General features: G+C 39.2%; 1 protein-coding gene across 2 annotated transcripts; it reads right to left on the bottom strand.

The window, feature by feature from the left end:
* Positions 1-4,871: 4,871 nt before the first annotated feature.
* six2.L (SIX homeobox 2 L homeolog) lies at positions 4,872-17,999 on the bottom strand. 2 transcript variants are annotated; one of them, XM_018262548.2, is made up of 2 exons: positions 16,618-17,999; positions 4,872-5,774 (listed from the first exon to the last, which is right to left on the bottom strand). In XM_018262548.2, the coding sequence occupies exons 1-2, from the start codon at positions 17,175-17,177 to the stop codon at positions 5,471-5,473; spliced, it is 864 nt and encodes a 287-aa protein (XP_018118037.1). In that variant the 5' UTR covers positions 17,178-17,999; the 3' UTR covers positions 4,872-5,470. The 2 variants fall into 2 exon arrangements, with proteins under 2 accessions (XP_018118037.1, XP_018118036.1); XM_018262547.2 differs by having other exon boundaries at positions 16,612-17,997.
* Positions 18,000-22,901: the final 4,902 nt, after the last annotated feature.

Below are 22,901 nucleotides of genomic sequence, written 5' to 3'. Positions count from 1 at the left end.
ATTATACCGTATATTATTTTCATTTTTGCAATAGTTCCCCTTTAATGCCAGTTAGTGTAAGATTTGGCCTGGAAATCCCATGCTAGATGCAGAGTTCAAGGCAACCCTGTCCTTACTGTGTGCCTTAGACCAGGACAGGTGCTCCATTGGGGCCTGCACCCTACCCTGCCCTTTATAAATGGCCCCTATTGGCCAACACTATGGGGCAGATCAAGGGTCAAATTTCGAATTTGAAAAACTTCGAAATTCAAACTTCGAAATTCAAATTCAAATTTGAAAAACGTAAAAATTCAAATTCAAAAAGACCAACAGAAATTTACTTTAAAAAAATGAAGGCTTTTTTTTATCGAATACGTCCGTTTTCGATCGAATCGTACGAATCAAAGTAATATCACATTGGATCGAATTCGATTCAAAGTTTTTCCAAAAAAACTTTGATTTTTCAAAATCCACCAATTGACTCCAAATAGGCTCTAGGAGGTCCCCCCCATAGGCTAAAACGGCAATTCGGCAGATTTTAGATGGATTTTTAATCTTTAAAGAGACAGTACATGATAAATTTCCTAATTTTTTTCTAATTCGAAACAAATTTGGACTATTCCACAAAAATTAGCTTGAAATTCAATTTTTGAAATTCAAATTTTCACTTCGACCTTTGATAAATCAACCCCTATGTCTATCCTCTGTAGGCTGCAAATATCTCGAATGCATTTCAAGTGCACGTCAAATAAAAACAAACAACAGTTTGTCGCCTGCCCAGCCGTTGAGGTGCCTTGGGACAGGATTGAGTAAGAAGGAGACAAATTGTTCACATTATATCACTGACATTTTCCAGTTCTCTATAAGTGAAACGTGTGCGTTTGCTAAACAGACGTAAATACTAAAATCCATATATTAGCCGGGGCTTCATGTGACAAGTGTTGCAATTAGGAGCCCTTGTTTGTCATGTTGTTTAGTCTTCGTTGTTCATTACTTACAAAACTGCAGAACGCAGTCCATTTGGCACAAAAAGACTATTTATAAACATGTCATGGAGCTTTAATGTGCATGGACATCATCAATATACTGCTCGTCCCCAATCAGTGCAATGATTAATCTGTAGAAGTTAATTCATCTTCAATATTCACTGTTTAACAATTGTGGGATGGATCAGCCCTTTTAGTATGATATAGTATAATTCTAAGCAGATTTTCTTCATTATTTATTTGTTATAGTTTTTGAATTATTTGCCTTCTTCTTCTGACTCTTTCCAGCTTTCAAATGGGAGGGTCACTGACCCCATCTTAAAAAAACAAATGTATTGTTATTGTTACTTTTTATTACTCATCTTTCTATTCAGGCCTCTCCTGTTCATATTCCAGTCTCTTATTAAAAAAAAACTGCATTATTGCTAGGGGGATTTGGACCCTAGCAACCAGATGGCTGAAACTGCAAACTGGAGAGCTGCAGAATAAAAAGCTAAGTACATTTTGTTTTTTAATGACATCAGGGACCTCTTGGGGACTAAGAAAGGCAAAAAAAAATGTCTTTCTGTCACTTCGACCCTTGATAAATTTGCCCTTAAGTGAGGCAATTTTTTTTTCAATTTGAACTATTCCCTAGTCGAAGTACACAAAAAATAGCTCGAAATTAGAATTTTTTTCATTCGAAAATTCACCTCGACCTTTGATAAATCTGCCCCTTAATGAAGCATGGGAGGAATTATAAAAGCATTGAAAAAAATTAAGGGGCAGATTTATCAAAGGTCGAGGTGAATTTTCGAATGAAAACCTATTTGGAGTCAATTGGTGGACTTTGAAAAATCAAAAGGAATGTGCTATTACTTCGATTCGAATATCAAAATTTACCATGTAGGGGCATATTTATCAAAGGTCGAAGTGAAAAAAACTTTGAACTCCAAATTCAAAAAGACCAACCGAATGGAGGTCGAAGTTTTTTTGGGTCGAAGTGGGCCGAATTCCGCCTACTTCAAATTGTACGTTCATATTTCGATTCTAAGTTTTTTTTAACTTCGACCGTCGATCTCCCAAACTCCCCCAATTGCCTCCATACAGGTTCTAGGAGGTCCCCCATAGGCTAAAACAGCACTTCGGCAGCTTTTAGATGGCGAATGGTTGAAGTCGAAGTTTTTAAAGAGACAGTACTTCAAAAAAAATTCGACCTTCGAATTTCAAAGTTTTTTCAAATTCGAATCAAACTATGACTATTCCCAAGTCGGAAATAGCTTGAAATTCGAATGTTTTTCACATTGAAACGTCACCTCGACCTTTGATAAATCTGACGCGTACTGTATTTAAAAATTCAACTTTGACCATCTAAAACCTGCCGAATTGCTGTTTTAACCTATGGGGGACCTCCTAGAACCCATTTAGAGTCAATTGGTGGACTTTGAAAAAATCAAAGTTTTTTTGTTGGGAAAAACTTTGAATTGAATTTGATCAAATGCGCTATTCCTTCGATTGGTACGATTCGAATTCGCCCAAATACGGACCTATTCGATCAAAAATGGACCTATTCAACCAAAAAAAAAAAAACTTTGACTTAATTTCGGTTGGTCTTTTTGAATTCTAATTTCGAAGTTTTCTCTATTCGAAATTCTACCCTTGATAAATATGCCCCTAAGAGATGATAAGGTTCTAACTAGCAGGATGATTGGAAAGAAAACATTTACAATTTACAGACGTTCTCCTAATATTTGGCGTGGCCTGAGCCAAGTAATGGGAGAAACCAATTTAAACAGGGTCAGTTTTCAATTGTGGGCTGTTTGCCAAGTTAATTAGTCCATATCCGTAACTACCCAAGCTAAACCAAATAAACAAGCTCCACCGGGCGCACACATTCCTTCACACCACGCAAAGCATCTCACCAACGCTTGAGCCTTGGCACCACCCGGGGAGGATTTGGGGAAGCAAAGGAACAACGACCGGTTAAAGGAACAGTCAAGCACAAAGACAGGCACCTCCTACGTGAAAGATTCTCTGGAGTTTACGCAAAGACTGTAGAGGGAAAATATGTACCTACGTAATTAATTATATAGTGAATAAAGTACCCCCTCTTGTAAAATATAAGGATATTATAAGTTACCGAGGAGTTTCATAACCATATAAAAGTACGAGGCCGAAGGCCGAGTGTTTTTATAAAGGTCATGGAACTCCGAGGTTACTTCTAATATCCTCATATTTTGCAACAGGGGGTACTTTATTTATTATAATACACAAGTTTCAGTGAGTCATGTGACAGAAATGACATCACTACTCACCGTTTATAACTGATGACATCAGAACTCACCATTTATAAGGATATAATTTACAAGATATTCATGGCTTTTGTGTATTATATATGTTTATTTATGAATTATTTCTCCTATTCTACCTATATCCAGTCGGCAACTGAAAATGCCATCTGCTGGTCAGGGTCACTGACCCTGGCAAACCAAAAGCAATTCTACTCTTAGGGGGAAAGATAATAAAATCTGCAAAGAGCAAAATGTCGAGAATAAAAAATCGACACGTCGCAATTGTTCGTTAAGATTTTATTGCATTGCAAATCTTAATTGCACATTGCGAATCTTTAACACCTGCTCTGGAGTTTCATTAAACAGTTTGTTGCGAAATAACGGTTTGCGAGTGCGAAATAATTATATTACATACACTGCAAATAATCGCAAACTATAAAATTCACAATCGCATGAGGGGCAAAATGTTCGCAAAGGCAACATTTTTCTCATTGCGAACGGATGGCGAAAGATTTTACATTCCCACTTAGGGGTTTAGTTTTGTTGCTCTTATTTTAAATTTAAGTTTTTTTCCCCCTTGCCCTACCAGTGGAAATTCCCAGACTGAGAGAGAGATGTAAAGCAAAAACAAAAATCTAAATATATAAAAAAAAATACATTAAAAAATCAAGATGGTTACATGGTTGCTAGAGTAATTTGCACCCTAGCAACCAGATTGCATTAGCCTGAAATTTGTTTTTATTTTGTTTTACTTTTAAATTTCTTTGGAGGGTCAACAAACTCACCCCAACTGAACTTACTGAAGATCAGCAATGCAAATACTGGGGGACTGGCAGTCATGGGCTTTTGATTTTAAATGGGATGGAAACCAAAAATAAAGGGGCCAATTCATTAACTTCGAATGAAAGAATAGAAGAAAAAATACTTTGAATTTCGAAGTGTTTTTTTGGCTAGTTCGACCATCGAATGGGCTACTTCGACCTTCGACTCGAAGGAATCGAAGGATTCGAACTAAAAATCGTTTGACTATTCGACCATTCGATAGTCGAAGTACTGTCTCCTTAAGAAAAAACTTCGACCCCCTAGTTCGCCACCTAAAAGCTACCGAACCCAATGTTAGCCTATGGGGAAGGTCCCCATAGGCTTGGCTAAGTTTTTTTGGTCGAAGGATAATCCTTCGGTTGTTGGATCGATCGAATATTCCTTCGATCGAAATATTTGCGCAAAATCCTTCGACTTCGATATTCGAAGTGGAAGGATTTTTATTCCCAGTCGAATATCGAGGGTTAATTAACCCTCGATATTCGACCCTTGATGAATTTGCCCCAAAATGTTGCTTAATGCAGGTTGTAAACAAAATAGGCCCAGATTGACCAAATAGTGGTAAAAAAATAGCAATTAAAATTGAAAAAACTGCTTAATGAGTGTAATAAGGATCTGAAAAGACTTTTATACTGAAGTCTATGGAGGAAATGATGTCACTGATTAATTAATGCAACCAGTATGGCAGCTCCTGCACATGTAATAACCCCGACTAACAGACATATTTTAAAAGGGGAGATTTGATGTTATTATGCCAATTATCGTCTCTCATGGTGGCAGTTCTACCAGAAAGAAAAAGGACAGAAGGCAGAGGTGACTGTATGATTCCTGTTTTTATTAGAAAATAGAAGCAGGGAGATTTCCATTAAGTTTATTCACATAATAAAAAGGAAAAAGGAAAAAGGGCAGCTGACCTGCTGAATGCAATTTGGGATAAACTGTATAACAATATTGGGATCCTTCAACTCTGGTGCTCAAGGGAGGGGTGCAAAGTGCTATTTGATTGGGCTTGTCCATTGATAAATAACATTGGCTGCTTAAATATCCTGCTGGCTATAATGTGGCTCTGGAAATGCAGAATTCACTTGGTGCATTTGAGCGACTTATCTCTTTAGCTTTAGGTGCAACACAGAAGCCCCTTATCCTCAGTTTAACTCCATCCTGCCTGGTGCCAACATCACCAGCGACTTAAACCGGTCGATTTCCTGGAGAAGCGATTTTGTAGCAGGTTGCTGTTAAAGCGATATCAAGCATGGTTTTGGGATATTGGCTAGATCCATCAATCTGATTGCCCATGTAGACCTGCCTGGGACACCCAGTGCTAAAAGCAGTTCCATCCACAGAGAGGTTGGCTCAGTATCCAGGCTAGCCAGTATTAATTGTAGGTGGCCGGTAGGTTCCTGACGGTCAGTTTTAGGAGCCAAGGTCTACCAAGTTGGACGACATGGGGTTGAGGATTGAGTCCTGCAGTGTGTGGTGGTGCATGGGGTCTGCTGAAGACACTGGGATGGCGCTAGGTCCTTGTGGGTGGCTCATCCCATGAAGAGCCTGAAGACCAGGATTCCCACCGAGGAGTAACGCCGGGCTGGACGAAGTGTGGTCTGGGGTCCCCGATGGAGTTTTGTCGTCGTCTGAGCTCCCAAGAACTGTTTTCCCTCCGTTCATTGAAGTGGACAATGGGTTGTGGCTGTTGGAATTTGAGTTTTCGTTATTTTCCCTAAAAATAAAAAGAAATAGCAAAGGGTAAAATTGACAATATGTGGATAGAATTGGGCAACAGGGGCATTTGCTCTGGCAAATTGTGTAACAATCATGTGCAAAGACAAGGGTTACACGTTTAATACAAGTTTAATACAAGTGTTATCTATAGGAAAATCTGGAATCCCTGGGTTTCATTTTTAAAAACAACGTAGAGCCCAGTTAGATTCTACAGGTACTTGAGTATTTGTGTAATGTATGATAGAAAGTTCCCATATTACTGATATCACCAGACTGGATTATATGGAACGTGTCAATTTACTTGGTTAAATGCTGCAATGTTATTAAAGGAACGGTAACACCAAAAATTGATAATGAAAATGTCATGTAGTGTTGCCCTTCACACTACTATAGTTTATATAAACAAGCTGATGAATAGCAATGGCAGAAATTGAAAAAAGACTATATGGCACAGGTTAAATAGTGGACAACAAAACTTATCTTCTATCTGCTGTGTAACATGTGCTTGAATGGCTGCCCCCATGGCTACACAGCAGCTTGTTTATATAAACTATAGTAGTACTTATCTGTTATCTACTGTGTATCCTGTGCTTGAATGGCTGCCCCATGGCTACACAGCAGCTTGTTTATATAAACTATAGTAGTACTTATCTGTTATCTACTGTGTATCCTGTGCTTGAATGGCTGCCCCCATGGCTACACAGCAGCTTGTTTATATAAACTATAGTAGTACTTATCTGTTATCTACTGTGTATCCTGTGCTTGAATGGCTGCCCCATGGCTACACAGCAGCTTGTTTATATAAACTATAGTAGTACTTATCTGTTATCTACTGTGTATCCTGTGCTTGAATGGCTGCCCCCATGGCTACACAGCAGCTTGTTTATATAAACTATAGTAGTACTTATCTGTTATCTACTGTGTATCCTGTGCTTGAATGGCTGCCCCATGGCTACACAGCAGCTTGTTTATATAAACTATAGTAGTACTTATCTGTTATCTATTGTGTATCCTGTGCTTGATTGGCTGCCCCATGGCTACACAGCAGCTTGTTTATATAAACTATAGTAGTACTTATCTGTTATCTACTGTGTATCCTGTGCTTGAATGGCTGCCCCCATGACTACACAGCAGCTTGTTTATATAAACTATAGTAGTACTTATCTGTTATCTATTGTGTATCCTGTGCTTGATTGGCTGCCCCCATGGCTACACAGCAGCTTGTTTATATAAACTATAGTAGTACTTATCTGTTATCTACTGTGTATCCTGTGCTTGATTGGCTGCCCCATGGCTACACAGCAGCTTGTTTATATAAACTATAGTAGTACTTATCTGTTATCTATTGTGTATCCTGTGCTTGATTGGCTGCCCCCATGGCTACACAGCAGCTTGTTTATATAAACTATAGTAGTACTTATCTGTTATCTATTGTGTATCCTGTGCTTGATTGGCTGCCCCCATGGCTACACAGCAGCTTGTTTATATAAACTATAGTAGTAATTATCTGTTATCTACTGTGTATCCTGTGCTTGAATGGCTGCCCCATGGCTACACAGCAGCTTGTTTATATAAACTATAGCAGTGTTTCTGAAGCAAACACACCAGTTTTACCAGTGCAGGGCAACACTGTATTACATTTGTATTACTTTAAAACAATTTCATTTTTTGATGTTACTGTTCCTTTAAGAAATTAACCTTCTGTGAAAAAATGGAAAGTGTATAAACTGAATTATGTAGAATGTTTTTTTATGTTTAGCTCACCTTATCCTTTCCCTTCCTTTTTTGCTTTTTGTATCCCTTTCCTTTGAAAATTTTGAAAACAAAGAATGTTTAAAAAAAACAAACAGCTGGAGGTTCTGTGGGTTGGAAATTCCAGTTTGATGCAATTCTCCCATTAGATCTAGGCTCCAGTCTTTCTGCATTCAAAGGAGAACTAAACCCTAAAACTGAATATGACTAAAAATGTCCTATTTTATATAGTGAACTTATTGCACGAGGCTAAAGTTTGAGCTTGTCAATAGCAGCAATGATCCAGGACTAGGGATGTCGCGGACTGTTCGCCCGTGAACTAATTGGCGCGAACATCGACTGTTCGCGTCCGCCGAATGTTCGCGAACGTCGCGCGACGTTCGCTAATTTGGGTTCGCCTTAGCTGGCGCTTATTTTTGCCCTCTCACCCCAGAGCAGCAGATACATGGCAGCCAATCAGGAAGCTCTCCCTCCTGGACCACCCCCACACCCCCTGGACCACTCCCCTTCCATATATAAACTGAAGCCCTGCAGCGTTTTTTCATTCTGCCTGTGTGTGCTTGGAAGAGCTAGTGTAGGGAGAGAGCTGTTAGTGATTTGAGGGACAGTTGATAGTAAGTTTGCTGGCTAGTAATCTACTTGATACTGCTCTGTATTGTAGGGACAGAACTCTGCAGGGATTTGAGGGACATTTTAGGTTAGTTAGCTTTGCTGGCTAGTAATCTACCTTCTACTGCAGTGCTCTGTATGTAGCTGCTGTGGGCACTGATCTCTTCTGATCTCATCTGCTGACTGCTGTAATAACCCAATAGTCCTTGTAAGGACTGCTTTTATTTTCTTTTTTTTTTTTTACTTTGCTACTATAAGAGCCCAGTGCTATTAGTCTAGCTGTGTTGGGGAGTGGGACTGGTGTGCTGCTCCTCCTAGTAGTTCACCACTACCAGCACCAACCAGAGTCAAAATTGTTACAAAGTATCTTATCTGCACCTGTTAGCTGTTCTGAGCTCTCTGCCAAAAGCTAATTAAGTTAGAAACTGTTTTTTTTCTGGCTGTTCAGTTCAGAGAAAAGAGGGACTGGTGTGCTGCTCCTCCTAGTAGTTCACCACCACCAGCACCAACCAGAGTCAAAATTGTTACAAAGTATCTTATTTGCACCTGTTAGCTGTTCTGAGCTCTCTGCCAAAAGCTAATTAAGTTAGAAACTGTTTTTTTTCTGGCTGTTCAGTTCAGAGAAAAGAGTGACTGGTGTGCTGCTCCTCCTAGTAGTTCACCAGCACCAACCAGAGTCAAAATTGTTACAAAGTATCTTATTTGCACCTGTTAGCTGTTCTGAGCTCTCTGCCAAAAGCTAATTAAGTTAGAAACTGTTTTTTTTCTGGCTGTTCAGTTCAGAGAAAAGAGGGACTGGTGTGCTGCTCCTCCTAGTAGTTCACCAGCACCAACCAGAGTCAAAATTGTTACAAAGTATCTTATTTGCACCTGTTAGCTGTTCTGAGCTCTCTGCCAAAAGCTAATTAAGTTAGAAACTGTTTTTTTTCTGGCTGTTCAGTGCAGAGAAAAGACAGGGGGGGACAGGGGGTTGAGTGGTCAAAAGAGGGACAGTTGGGAGGTATGCAAGTGCCACCTAGCTGTGTGAGCTTTTTCACATTCTGTCTAAATAACAATAATAATTCCGTGTCCGTAAACATCACCTGAGTGATGTTTTTACAGCAGCAATAATATATTCCGTACCCACTACTGTATACGTTGCCCTTGCAGGCATTGTTTGCCCAGTCTTTAACCAAGTGCCACCTAGCTGTGTGAGCTTTTTCACATTCCGTGTCCAGAAACATCACCTGAGTGACGTAGTGTGATTTCTGCCCTTTACAGCACAAAACGCAGCGCTGTGTCAACAATGTATTTTTCAGATACATTTTTGCCCTTGATCCCCCTCTGGCATGCCACTGTCCAGGTCGTTGCACCCTTTAAACAACTTTAAAATAATTTTTCTGGCCAGAAATGTCTTTTCTAGCTTTTAAAATTCGCCTTCCCATTGAAGTCTATGGGGTTCGCGACGTTCGCGAACCGTTCGCATTTTTGACGCAAGTTCGCGAATATGTTTGCGAACATTTTTTCCGCCGTTCGCTACATCCCTATACAGGACTTCAAACTTGTCACAGGGGGTCACCATCTTGGAAAGTGTCTGTGACACTCACATGCTCAGTGGGCTCTGATTGGCTGTTGAGAAGCTAAGCTTAGGGCTCGTCACTAATTATCCAGCAGAAAATGAGCTTCCCTGGCTGTAATATAAGCTGATGCTACAGGTTTGCTGATTATTCAATTCTGATGCTAATTGCACTGGTTTCTGTGCTGCCATGTAGTAATTATGTGTATTAATTACTAATCAGCCTTATATTGTGACATTTCTATTCTATGTGTACTGTATATTGTGAGTGGCTCCCTAAGCTCAGTAAGTGACAGCAGCACAGAGCATGTGCAGTGAATCAGCAGAAAAGAAGATGGGGAGCTACTGGGGCATCTTTGGAGACACAGATCTTTACTGCTAAAGGGCTGTGGTTGCCTTGGGCTGGTACAGAAGCACAAAACATCATGTACAACATTTCTACCTACTTCATTAGTTAGGCTTTAGTTCTCCTTTAAAGGACCCCCATCCTCTCCAATCTGAGGTTTGGGATTAGTGCAATATAAAATTATATTATTTTATTGCATCAGGGCAGACATGGGGGGAAGGGGACATCTGCAAGGTGAGGTTGGGCATCATATTTAATATACAGGGAGTCCCAAATGATGCCCTGGTACGTATCCTAAATAAAAACATGGGTTTTTAACGGTGAGCCTACATCACGTGCCAAAACGTCGGTCTTTAGGGTTTCCAGTATTTTAATCCACAAAAACTATATGTCAGGTGCCCGCTGTAACGACCCCGTCCTACGTCGTAAATATGCTGCAATCTGATGCTAATTTGAGTATTTTATTACAACACAAATCAGGGTTTATTCTGCAGCAAGAAAATAACGCAGCGCGTTACGCATTAAAGCGCATTGTATTCGATTTCCAGTTAAGGTTCTCATTGTGATAATTAATTACACACGTCACATATCACCCAGAGCAATAAACAGAACAATCGGTAACTGTATCTCTAAGGTTGATGGCAGACGAGGAGTCACCCCCCAAGTTTAACGTGTTAGTAATGGCTAAATAAGGGAAAGCAAATTATTATGATTTTATTTCAACAATGTTGACATTAGCTGATGCATTTTCTGCAGCGAGCAGCGTTGTGTAATAGGGTTTATGACACACACACGGACTGTCTTTATGTTGGGATTACCAGCCCAGGTTATGATCATTTAATAATCTCAGAAACCCAACTATAAACGCTAAAGAGAAACAGTAGACAGAGGGGCCACTATATCTGATAACCTGCTAATCTGAGAATGAAACCATAGCCAAATGCCCATATGTTTGAGCCTGGCATAATCTAAAAACAGGATATAGGCTTCAGTTGGATATCCTTGTTTACATTATTAGATTGCAAGCTCTGCTGCCTGTTTCCTCTGATATCAGATATAGAACCTTCTTTTTTAGCTGGATAAGGATGACCTGCATTTTGCCATGGTTTTTTTAAGAGAGAAAGAAAGAAAGAAAGAAAGAAAGAAAGAAAGAAAGAAAGAAAAAGATTCACATTCATGCTACAAACATCCAGTTGCCAAAAATTCCCAGGTTATGTAACTAAACTGTCATTTTCTCTTCCTGCAAAATACTTTAAAAGGGATTGTGCACCTTTGAGATAACTTTTATATTTTTATTTTATTTTATTTTTTTATTATTTGTCGTTTTTGAGTGGAGTTATTTAGCTTTTTATTCAACAGCTCTCTAGTTTGTAATTTCAGCCATCTGGTTGCTAGGGTCCAAATTCCCCTAGCAACCATGCACTGATTTGAATAAGAGACTGGAATATGAATAGGAGAGGCCTGAATAGAAAGATGAGTAATACAAAGTAACAATATCAATACATTTTTAGCCTTACAGAGCAGTTGGTTTTTTTAAGATGGGGTCAGTGACCCCATTGGAAAGCTGGAAAGAGTCTGAAGAAAAAAGGCGTATAATTAGGAAACTATAAAAAATGAAGACTAAATGAAAAGTTGCTTAGAATTAGCCATTGTATAAGGGGGTGTATATTTAAAAAAAAAATACAATTTGGTCTAATGGAAGTAAACTAATGCACTAGTCAATTACTTTTAGCAAAAACACCGACAATGTGCAATAAACACAAAGTTTTTACATATCCTTTATTAGGGACACTTTTATTTCTGAGTTTACATCCCCTATAAATAAAATCCATTTTTGTATTTTTTTTTTTTAATCTTACTAAGCAAGACCTGCTTAAATTAAGTTCAGATCTCCCCAGCAATGAATCTTGTGAAATATGAACTGCACTAGCAGGGTGGGGAGAAACATGAGTCCAAAGCACTCACGGAATCTAAAAATATCAGTGGCCAATTACTGGCAACAACTTTCTCTGTGGGTTTTACACTGACTGACCCTAGTGGGGGTGACTGTCCCTTGCTTGTCACAATAATCCTTAGAGAGTTGGATGTGACAAGTCAGACAGGTGGACTGTTTATTACCTACAGTTAGTGCAGTCCATTCAGTCTCCTGAAGTTTAGATGCATCATTTAAATAAATAACGCCCAGAGATTGGTATTTATTCCCATTATTTATAAACATCATTTAATTATGACTATTATAAACTGCCTTTTAGATATATATATATATCGACAAACATTTACTAATTACTAATTTACTAATTATTAAACAATATCAAATAATAAGAATAATTAATTTAAAAAAAAGCTGCAAAACGTTTATTCAAGTGAATTGTCATTTGAAATTTATGTCAGGAATTAAGTGGGGGAATTGTTTTATTTACTTATTTATTGATTGATTGACCGATTTAGCATTTTTTCCTACGATCTGTCCCCATATTGTGCTTTATTCTCCAACCCAATACCTTATATATTAATGTATCAATTTTGATACATTGTTTTCCCATAAACTACTTGTCAATGAAGTGTAAACAGATGATTTACAACAAAAAAGAAAATGAAAATAAAAATAAAATGACTGCAGGAGGTCAATAAAATGAAAATAATAAACGCACTGAAAATATCATTATAACAATCATTCCATCAAGTGGGAAAAATCGTTCTATCAAAGCTGGGCTTGTCCGATGCGAGTCGGTCGGGGATTCGGTTACAGCGATCGCATTCGATTAGAAAAGGAAAGTATCCGGCAAATTAAATGAGTAGAAATTAAAAAATAACAACAAAAAGCAACACGGGGCTTCTGCTGGTGGGTCAAAAAATAGTAGGAAAGAGAAAGAAAGAAAGAAAGAAAGAAAGAAAGAAAGAAAGAAAGAAAGAAAGAAAGAAAGAAAGAAAGAAAGAAAGAAAGATAAAGATTCACATTCATCCAGTTGCCAAAAATTCCCAGGTTATGTAACTAAACTGTCATTTTGTCTTCCTGCAAAATACTTTTAAAGGGATTGTGCACCTTTGAGTTAACTTAGTATATCAAAAAAAATAGCCAAAAAATAAATAAAATAAATATATTTATAAATTGTTTTCAGATTTTGCCCATTGATTACAATGTGGGATCTGATTTCTTCCTTGACACGTTCCTCACCCAGGTCTCCTATTACAAATCCTATTTCCCATGTAGTCATTTTATATTATTCATTGATATATAATTATATTGGCAATCAGTCATTAATGACCTGCTTTCGTTTCGTTTTAACCGAATCGAATATTGATGTAAAGCGTGACTTTCCATAGACACAAATTCTGGGTTAAATTCTCGTATATATAAAAATGCATATCAATAAATATCTCTCTCCATATATAATATATATATTATATCACTTCCATGAACCAATCAGTAATTATAGACATGTAACTAGAAGGCCATTAGTAAAAAGAACAAGTTTTTGCATATACAGTGACCCCTGGGTGCTACAGGGGGATCTGATAATTTATTATTAAATAAAATATATTATAATTAGTGGAAACGAATCCCCAGTCTGGTCTCAATTATTTATTTCACTTTAATGAATCGTTTAAATAAAAAAAAACAAAACCTCATTAAAACTCTCTATTTCCAATAAAATATCCAATCTAATGTTTTTGGAAGTTATTTGCAAATAGAATTCCCACTGAAAGCAGCACCTCTCTGTCCCTGGCTATTGTGTGCACTGGGGGCAGAATGTACCTGTATAGTGGGGGATATTGTTCTGCTACATTGTTTCAACAGACAGAAGCAGCAGTTCACAAAGGCACAGGCAGATACGGCTTTTAATGCAAATCACTGAGAATATTTACCGCATGGATACAGAAAAGTGGCTTATTTCGTTGAATAAAATTATATTTCCCTTTAAAAAGGTTGGCATCAAGTTAATTTGAGAAATGACTGACATTTTGTATAATAGGATATTAATAAATAGAATAGGAATTCCTCCAGGGAAGGAAATAGTGTGATAGATACACTGGGTGGTGTTACATTGTAGCACTAGAATAATGAGCGATACAATGTTGTACAAATAAATAGAGAGGGAAATAATTAGAGAGGCAAGTGACTGCTCCTTGGTTTAAAGGTTAACTATCGCTAAAATGAAAACATACTATAAGCTTCATCATACTGAAATAAGAAACTTTCTAAACCCAATCAATTAAAAATTCTGCATTGTTTCTGAAATAATCAAGTTTATGTTCACTATTCCTCTCTCAGCATCTGTTTCTCTTCATTCTCTCTTCATGTAGCAGTTGGGTGTCAGATATTCACTGACAGTTAGATCCAATATATCTTATAGGGGGGCTCCTTTCCTAGCAGATGAATTAGAGCTCACGCAAATAACTGATTCCAGTACAAACAAAATGTAACAAAATAACTGCCTTTTGTACAAATTCTGCATGTAGAGAGACATGATGTCTGGTGAGTTTAATAGAGTGACCTCTAATACATCTTCTAGGCAAAAGGAGCCCCCCTATAAGATATATTGGATCTAACTGTCAGTGAATATCTGACACCCAACTGCTGCATGAAGACAGAATGAAGAGAAACAGATTTTTGAGATAGTTCTCCTTTAATAGACTGAGCGAGGGGTTATTATTAGCTGTCCCCTGTGTTTATTAGGTGGTATGGCCCATTGGGTTACCTGGTGAAGGTCCAGGCCACAGGGATGAGAAACCTTCAGGTTTCAGGTGAGAAATGCAGCTCTCTATGAAGTGAGGGGTATCAGGGGGGTATCAGGTGTTTTGGCATTGTGTCTACCATTTGGGTGAGGGTTAGTGTTCATGAACTGGGGTGGGTTAAGATGGGGGCAGATGCTGGGGGTGGTGGGTGCCTGTGTATTGATTCTGCCTTATTCTGTGTGGCTATAGGGCAGGGTGGCTCTAGTTGAGTAGACTGGTTAGGCCCAGGGTGTCCCATAAAGTCCTGCCAGTGCCTAATTCTCCTGAGATCCAGATACAATACCACATACAGTACCACATCTCTCACCCATCTCTCATTCTGATCTTGCCCACTCTCAGTCCTTGGGTCTTATTTCCTTCTCTTTAGAGTGTAAGCTCTTTTGCACAGGGCCTTCCTCACCTATTGTACCAGTTTTGTTTGTGATGTATGTAACTCCATACGTCCTATGTATGTAATTCAAGTGATTTAGTTGTTTAATCACATTTACTTTACAGCGCTGCGAAATATATTGGCGCTCTAGAAATACATGTTAACAATAATAATAATAATAATAAGTGCACTTCTATCGCACAGGGTTTGGGACAGGCTAAAGTTGGGCACATGTCCCGGGTAGGATAGGGGTTAACATGGACAATGAACCGATTCCTGTTACATTCAAGAGCCAAATCATATTAGAGATGTGACATACCCCTGTTATTTACTCAAGGAGGGTGACATACAGGCTGCACAGGCCATACATTAACTCATACAATAACTCATATAATAACTCATACAATAACTCATACATTAACTCATACAATAACTCATATAATAACTCATATAACAACTCATACAATAACTCATACAACAACTCATATAATAACCTATACCAACTCATACAATAACTCATACATTAACTCATACAATAACTCAGACAATAACTCAGACAATAACTCATATAACTCATACAATAACAATAGGGGTTAACATGGACAATGAACCGATTCCTGTCACATTCAAGAGCCAAATCATATTAGAGATGTGACATACTCCTGTTATTTACTCAAGGAGGGTGACATACAGGCAATGGCTGCACAGGCCATACAATAACTCAAGCAATAACTCGGACAATCACTCATATAATAACAATTCATACAATAACTCATACTATAATTCATATAATAACTGATATAACTCATACACGGAGACAGGAAACGGTGGGTACCCCTATTAAGTGGTTACTTTTACATTGTGTATATATCTGACAACTGAATTGTTGTGTGTGTGTGATGTCTGGATTATTTTATGCAAAGAGGATAATATTTATAATGTAATAATAATATAAGAGAGTTACCTATTTTGCTAATTGTGCTTTCCTATAATAATAATAAGTGGGTTTAGTTTGATGCTGCTGTATATAATGTATATAATGTATATAATGTATTTGATGTATATAATGTATATAATGTATATAATGTATATAATGTATGTAATGTATATAATGTATATAATGTATATAATGTATTTGATGTTTATAATGTATATAATGTATGTGTGGGACGGGGTAATAGTGGAATAGTAGAAAGTTGTGCAGTTGAATGTGCTGACACGTATTATACAAGTTATACTTATCACTGTGTGTTGCTCTATAGGTGCAGTTTAGTGACTGGATAATTATAACACACACACACATATAATAACAATTTAAAACAGTATATAGGAAGGGAATATCCATTGTGTGACTGTATAATTATTACACACACACACATATATATATAAGAGTATATAGGAAGGGAATGACCATTGTGTCCCAGAGAAATAGTAAGAGAAGCAGTCGGATTGCTATTGATACTTACTCGTACCTCTCTTTGGCTTCGGCCGCTCGGTCGCGCTGGCGTCGGTTCTTGAACCAGTTACTGACCTGAGTGGTGGTGAGTCCGGTGGCCTCGGACAGTTCCCTCTTCTCCCGGGGCGAGGGGTAGGGGTTGTGGCCGTACCATTCCCTCAGGACACTCCGGCTCTTCTCCTTGAAGCAGTAACTGGTTTCTTCTCCGTCCCAGATGGATCGGGGCAGAGGGAACTTTCTGCGCACCCGGTATTTGCCCACCGCCCCCAGGGGTCGCCCGCGGAGCTTCTCGGCCTCCACATAATGAGCCTTGAGCCACAACTGCTGCAGCTTGGGGTGATTGTGCGGAGAGAACTGGTGGCCCTCCAGGATTTTATAGAGTTCCCTGAAGTTGCCCCGGTGGAAGGCGACCACGGCCTTGGCCTTGAGGACACTCTCGTTCTTATGGAGGTGATCACAGGCCGGGAGCGACCACAGGAATCGGCCCAATCGCTCGATGTTGCCCCCCTGCTGCAGCACCTCACACACGCACGCCACTTGCTCCTGAGTGAAGCCAAAGGTCGGAAGCATCGACATGATCCTCCCCGACCCCTCCCGCCGCCTCTACAATTATCCACTGGCCCCTCACACCGACCCACAAGCCATCAGCCCCCGGGGCAACCGTCTCCTTCTTTCTCCGCGCTTGTCCGACCCCTGCGCTCTTGCTGCTCCGCTGCGGTCTCTGAGCCTCAGTGTTGGGGTCGCCGCGGGGACTGCGCAGGGAATCGGCCGGGGAAACTCTCGCTGCCTCCTTTAATCACTTTATTCTAAACTGCCATGAAAAGTGATTGTGCGCGCTGTGATTGGTCGGATATCTGACCCGGGGACTGCGACGATAACACAACAGTTTTAGTCAAATGAATTGCCATGGTAACGCTGTCACTCAGGGGGAACCCGATCTGCTTGGGGGAGGCTACCGGAATGATTGACAGGCGACTCCCAACATCGGCCCAAACTTTTCCTTTCGTCTCTCTGACCGATCAGCAATGAGAAGAGAGTGACAGGAGGGGGGCGCTGTGAAACTGTCAGCTCAGGGCAGCGACTGACACTTACTGAACTATAATATATATTAACTCCTCCTTCACTGGCCTCTTCCTAATGATCAGTGTTTCTTTGTACAGCTCCAAGCATTTCCCTGGAATGTTCTACCCTAGTGCTTTAAACACTGGCCCTCCAGCTATTGTTCAACTACAACTTGTAACCTGGAACTACTTCCCCTTTCCTAGATTGTAAGCTCCTGAGCTCAGTCCCCCCCCCTCTCTCTCTTACATTCACAACAGAGAAAAAACAGTGAAATGTTCGTGTTCACTTAGGCCCAAAATCTGTTTTACCTTCATAGAAAATATATAGGGGCTTCTCCTTCTCTCCCTCTGTTAATATTAGTCTTCTGTCTGCAGCTGTATTTCTCTTATCCATCTCTGTCATCTCTATAACATGTAACTTTCTGTCTAATATCTATTTATCTGTGTTTCTATTTATGTATCTATCATTTATTTATCTATCTGCCTACCCAACTGCTTTCTTTCTCTGAAGGTGTATCTGAAAGAAATTCTATCTATGAAATCTGTCTATCTAATCCCTATCTAGGTGTGTGTTTATCTGTCTATAGTAATCTGCCTATCTCTATATACAACTGTCTTTCTAATCCATATCATCAATATATCATCCATCTATCTCTCTATCTATCTCTCTCTCTCTCTCTCTCTCTCTCTCTCTCTCTCTCTCTCTCTCTCTCTATCTATCTATTATCTATCTATCTATCTATCTATCTATCTATCTATCTATCTATCTATCTATCTATCTATTATCTATCTATCTATCTATCTTTCTATCTATCTATCTATCTATCTATCTATCTATCTATCTATCTATCTATCTATCTATCTATCTATCTCTCTCTCTCTCTCTCTCTCTCTCTCTCTCTCTATCTGTCGGTCTGTCTGTCTATCTATCGTGTAGTATTTCACAGAAAAGTATCTCGGTGCTATGCTCATTTACTAAACAAAGTGCACACTTTTTAGTTTGCATTTCTTTTTTAATTTTTCCGCTTTACTTTCCCTTTCATAAAAAATAAAATGCACCCATTCTGGGGGCTTTCTGTTAATCACCCTTGAAAGCTGCAGTATCAAATCAATGATCAGTGAATCCTTTATTTCTGGGCACCAGTCATTCAAGCCATTAACTGTTGGTTGTAAAATTCCTTTGCACATAAGTGAATAAAGCCCCAGTAACTCTATCCCCCTTTCACTCAGGGAAACTCCATCTGCTCCCAGAACCTTTATTATGAGAGAGAGAGAGAGAGAGAGAGAGAGAGAGAGAGAGAGAGAGAGAGACTGACTGCTTTCTACTCAATGGTGCCTGTCACTGCTCTCCTGCAGTTGTGATGCCTCTGCCCCATGGTAAGTTCTGGGAATAGGACTGTAGGTGGGATATGGAATATATTTATATAGATAATAACTAAATAATTAGAGCTCTTGTAAACACTCTCATATGTCATATTACCAAGGTCATTTGAACCCAACTTCATGGTTAATTGAGGTTTTTCGATTCTTCCTCCAATGGTGCGAAAACTCAGTCCAAGGGATGATTAAAGGGAAAGTTAACTTGATATCATTTTGCAAATAAACAAACATGGCCTGAGCACCTTGTGTCTGACTTCGGTTTCAAAAGATTTGCATTTTGCTAAATCTAAAACGGAATGTGATGTTACATTTATTAGTTGCAGGCGCAGAGTCAAGCGCAGTAGTGCGCCATTCAGTAAATGCCCCTTGCACCCATCTTGCACCTAACACCAACTGAGGCTTTTAAATGGGTGGCTCACCTTTGTGTTAACTTTTAGTACGTTATACAGTGGCTATTTCGAAGCAACTTTTCCTTTGGTCTTTATTATTTATTGTTTTTTATCGTTTTTTTATTTATTTGCCGTCTTCTTCTAACTCTGTCCAACCTCCAAATGCAGGTCACTGACCCCATCTAAAAAACAAATACTCTGTAAGGCTACAAATGTATTGTTATTGCTACATTCTATTACTCCTCTTTCTATTCAGGCCTCTCCTATTTATATTCCAGTCTCTTATTCACATCAATGCATGGTTGCTAAGAGAATTTGAACCCTAGCAACCAGATAGCTGAAATTGCAAACTGGAGAGCTGCTGAATAAAAAGCTAATTAACCACAAATAATAAACAATGAAAACCAATTGCAAATTGGCTCAGAATATCCTTTAATATGAATTATATATTTAAATAAATTATATATAATATTAATTATTATTTAATATTTAAGGTATTCAGAAAATCTCTCTTGTTCTGATGAAATCATATAGAATTGATTTTCAGTTCAGCCCCCAATGCAATGCAATTAAACTTTCATGTTGTTCATCAGGCAGCTGAACTTCATTAGGGTTTGGGCAGAACACTACTCACAGCCCTCTGTAATAATGAAAAATAAAGAAAAATCCTAAAAATATAAATCTGATCAATTTTAATTTTACATTTTGTGGGGGAGGGGAGTTGGTTTTTGCTCTGGAATCTGTAGTGAAATATGGTCTGTTGATATAAAAAAGGAAAGACTAAAGATCTGAGTGTGTCTGTGTTGTGGGGCTCAGTGGAGTAACTGGATGTTACTGGGCCCCACAGCAAATTAATTTTAGGGCCCCCAATTTATCCAGAAATTGTCCTGTTTTACCAATATATGTTGAAATTGCTCAATAATTAGGGCCTCATGGGGCCCCCTATACCTCCTGGGCCCCCTGCAGCTGCAGGGTCTGATCCTCTGTTTGTTCACCTTTAAATTAAATGTTAGTCTGATGTAGAGACTGATATTCTGAGACAATTTGCAATTGGTTTTCATTTTTCATTATTTGTAGTTTTTGAGTTATTTAGTTTTTTATTCAGCAGCTCTCCAGTTTGTAATGTCAGCCATCTGGTTTCTAGGATCCAAATTACCCTAGCAACCATGCATTGAGTTGAATATGAGACTGGAATATGAATAGAAGAGGGTCTGAATAGAAAGAAAAGTAATAAATAAAGTTGCAAGATGGGGTCAGTGACCCCCATTTGAAAATTGGAAAGTGACAGAAGAAGAAGGCAAATAATTCAAAAACTATAAATAAGGAAAACAATTGAAAGGCTTAGAATTAGCCATTCTATAAAATACTAAAAGTTAATTTAAAGATTAAACAGCCCTTTAAGCAGGACTCACATAAGTAAAGAGGTTTTTGTAAGTGCTGAGCTGTTTCTTATTGTGCTGTTGTATAACAGTCATACACAGAAATATGTGCTGGGTGCAAATAGGGCCACTTTAATTGGGCACTTTAATTGGGCACTTTAATTGGGCACAAAGGGGGAGCAAAGAGCAGCAGCTGTTGGTGGGAAGAGGGGTGAGTAAGTAAAGTGGGACATGATGGCAGGGTCACTAGATACCAGTTTGGGGCAGTCAATAGCCAGTCCAGGGGTTGGAAGTGGTGGAGTTGAAGGGGTAATTGTAAAATAAGGTTATATATAATAAAGAATTCAGATTTAAAGGGAATGAACTAATATATGAAGAAGAGGGAAAAGAGGTCGGATGAGGATTTTTGCTCTCCACTTGCCCCAGGTTAATTCGAGTCCAATTGAAAAGAGAGGCACCAGTATGGGGGGCAACTTGCTACTTGTGCTCTAAATATACAGGAGCCACATATATAAGAAAAAGATATACATTGAATTAGATCACATAGAGATCATAATAATAATAATGAGGGTGAGTGGGCGTTCGCAGGCAAATATTACACAGAGTGCGCAATTAGCGCAAAGGGAATTGATATGGACGTTACATCGACTGAGTCAGTTCAGAAGTTGCTGTTCTGTGAGTCAAAAGTGTCATAAGTCTAACTGGCCGCACAAATACTAACTGGCAGTTTGGTGGGTTACTCTATACCAAGCGGATGTATTTAGTTACAATGGCAAAGTATAGTCATTAGTCTGATAATTAGTCTAATTGTATAATGTATATAATACACGTTGTGTGTGTGAGGCTGGGGTCACATTTATATGAATATCCGCACAGTGCGATTTAGCGCTCAGTCTCGGGTCTGGGAAGTGATTGGGGGGTGGGACAGAGAAGCAGATCAATGTCGGGGTGGCCGGGAAGGATTAGGGGGAGCCCGGACATTCTGATTGCCACTCAGTAACATTATCTGGGGGAGCCGGGACACTTCTAGCGTTTACTCGCGGTTTGAGCGCTCAGTCTTGTTGGAGCCGGACGCTCCTTCTGCGCCCACCGCGCTCTGCTGCTGCTTCAACTGGAAGTCCAGCGATACTTATACCTGCGATTTACTCTGCTTCACCTACAGACGCCGTGTCCTGATCAGTGAGAGTCTGAGAGGTAAGTATTTATTAGTGAGGCAGGTAAGTACTTGTTATTAGAGAGGTAGTTATATGTTAGTGAGAGAGGTAATCAGATGTATAACTAGATACTGGGCCCCACAGCAAATTAATTTTAGGGCCAACATATCCAGACATTGTCCTGTTGAATATATATATATATATATATATATATATATATATATATATATATATATATATATATATATATATATATATATATATATATATATATAGTTGAAATTGATTATTAATTAGGGCCTCGTGGGGCCCCTTTATCTCCTGAGCCCCCCTGCAGCTGCAGGGTCTGCTTCATCTCTGTAGTTATACCCCAGGAGATACATATATATTATTGAGGGAGGTAAGTACTCTTTAGTATAGAGGTAGATAGAGATGGCGCGAACTGTTCGCCGGCGAACTTGTTCGCGCGAACATCGGGTGTTCGCGCTCGCCGGAAGTTCGCGAACGTCGCGCGACGTTCGCCATTTTGGGTTCGCCATTGTTGGCGCTTTTTTTTGCCCTCTCACCCCAGACCAGCAGGTACATGGCAGCCAATCAGGAAGCTCTCCCCTGGACCACTCCCCTTCCCTATAAAAACCGAAGCCCTGCAGCGTTTTTTCACTCTGCCTGTGTGTGCTGAAGAGATAGTGTAGGGAGAGAGCTGCTGCCTGTTAGTGATTTCAGGGACAGTTGAAAGTTTGCTGGCTAGTAATCGTTTTGATACTGCTCTGTTATTGGAGGGACAGAAGTCTGCAGGGGTTTGAGGGACATTTAAGCTTAGGTAGCTTTGCTGGCTAGTAATCTACCTTCTACTGCAGTGCTCTGTATGTAGCTGCAGTGGGGCAGCTGTCCTGCTTCTGATCTCATCTGCTGACTGCTGCAATAACAGTAGTCCTTG

The sequence above is a fragment of the Xenopus laevis genome, chromosome 5L (assembly GCF_017654675.1).
Source record: "Xenopus laevis strain J_2021 chromosome 5L, Xenopus_laevis_v10.1, whole genome shotgun sequence".
NCBI classification, from domain to species: Eukaryota; Metazoa; Chordata; class Amphibia; order Anura; family Pipidae; genus Xenopus; species Xenopus laevis.
This window is presented reverse-complemented; position numbering and strand designations above follow the sequence as displayed.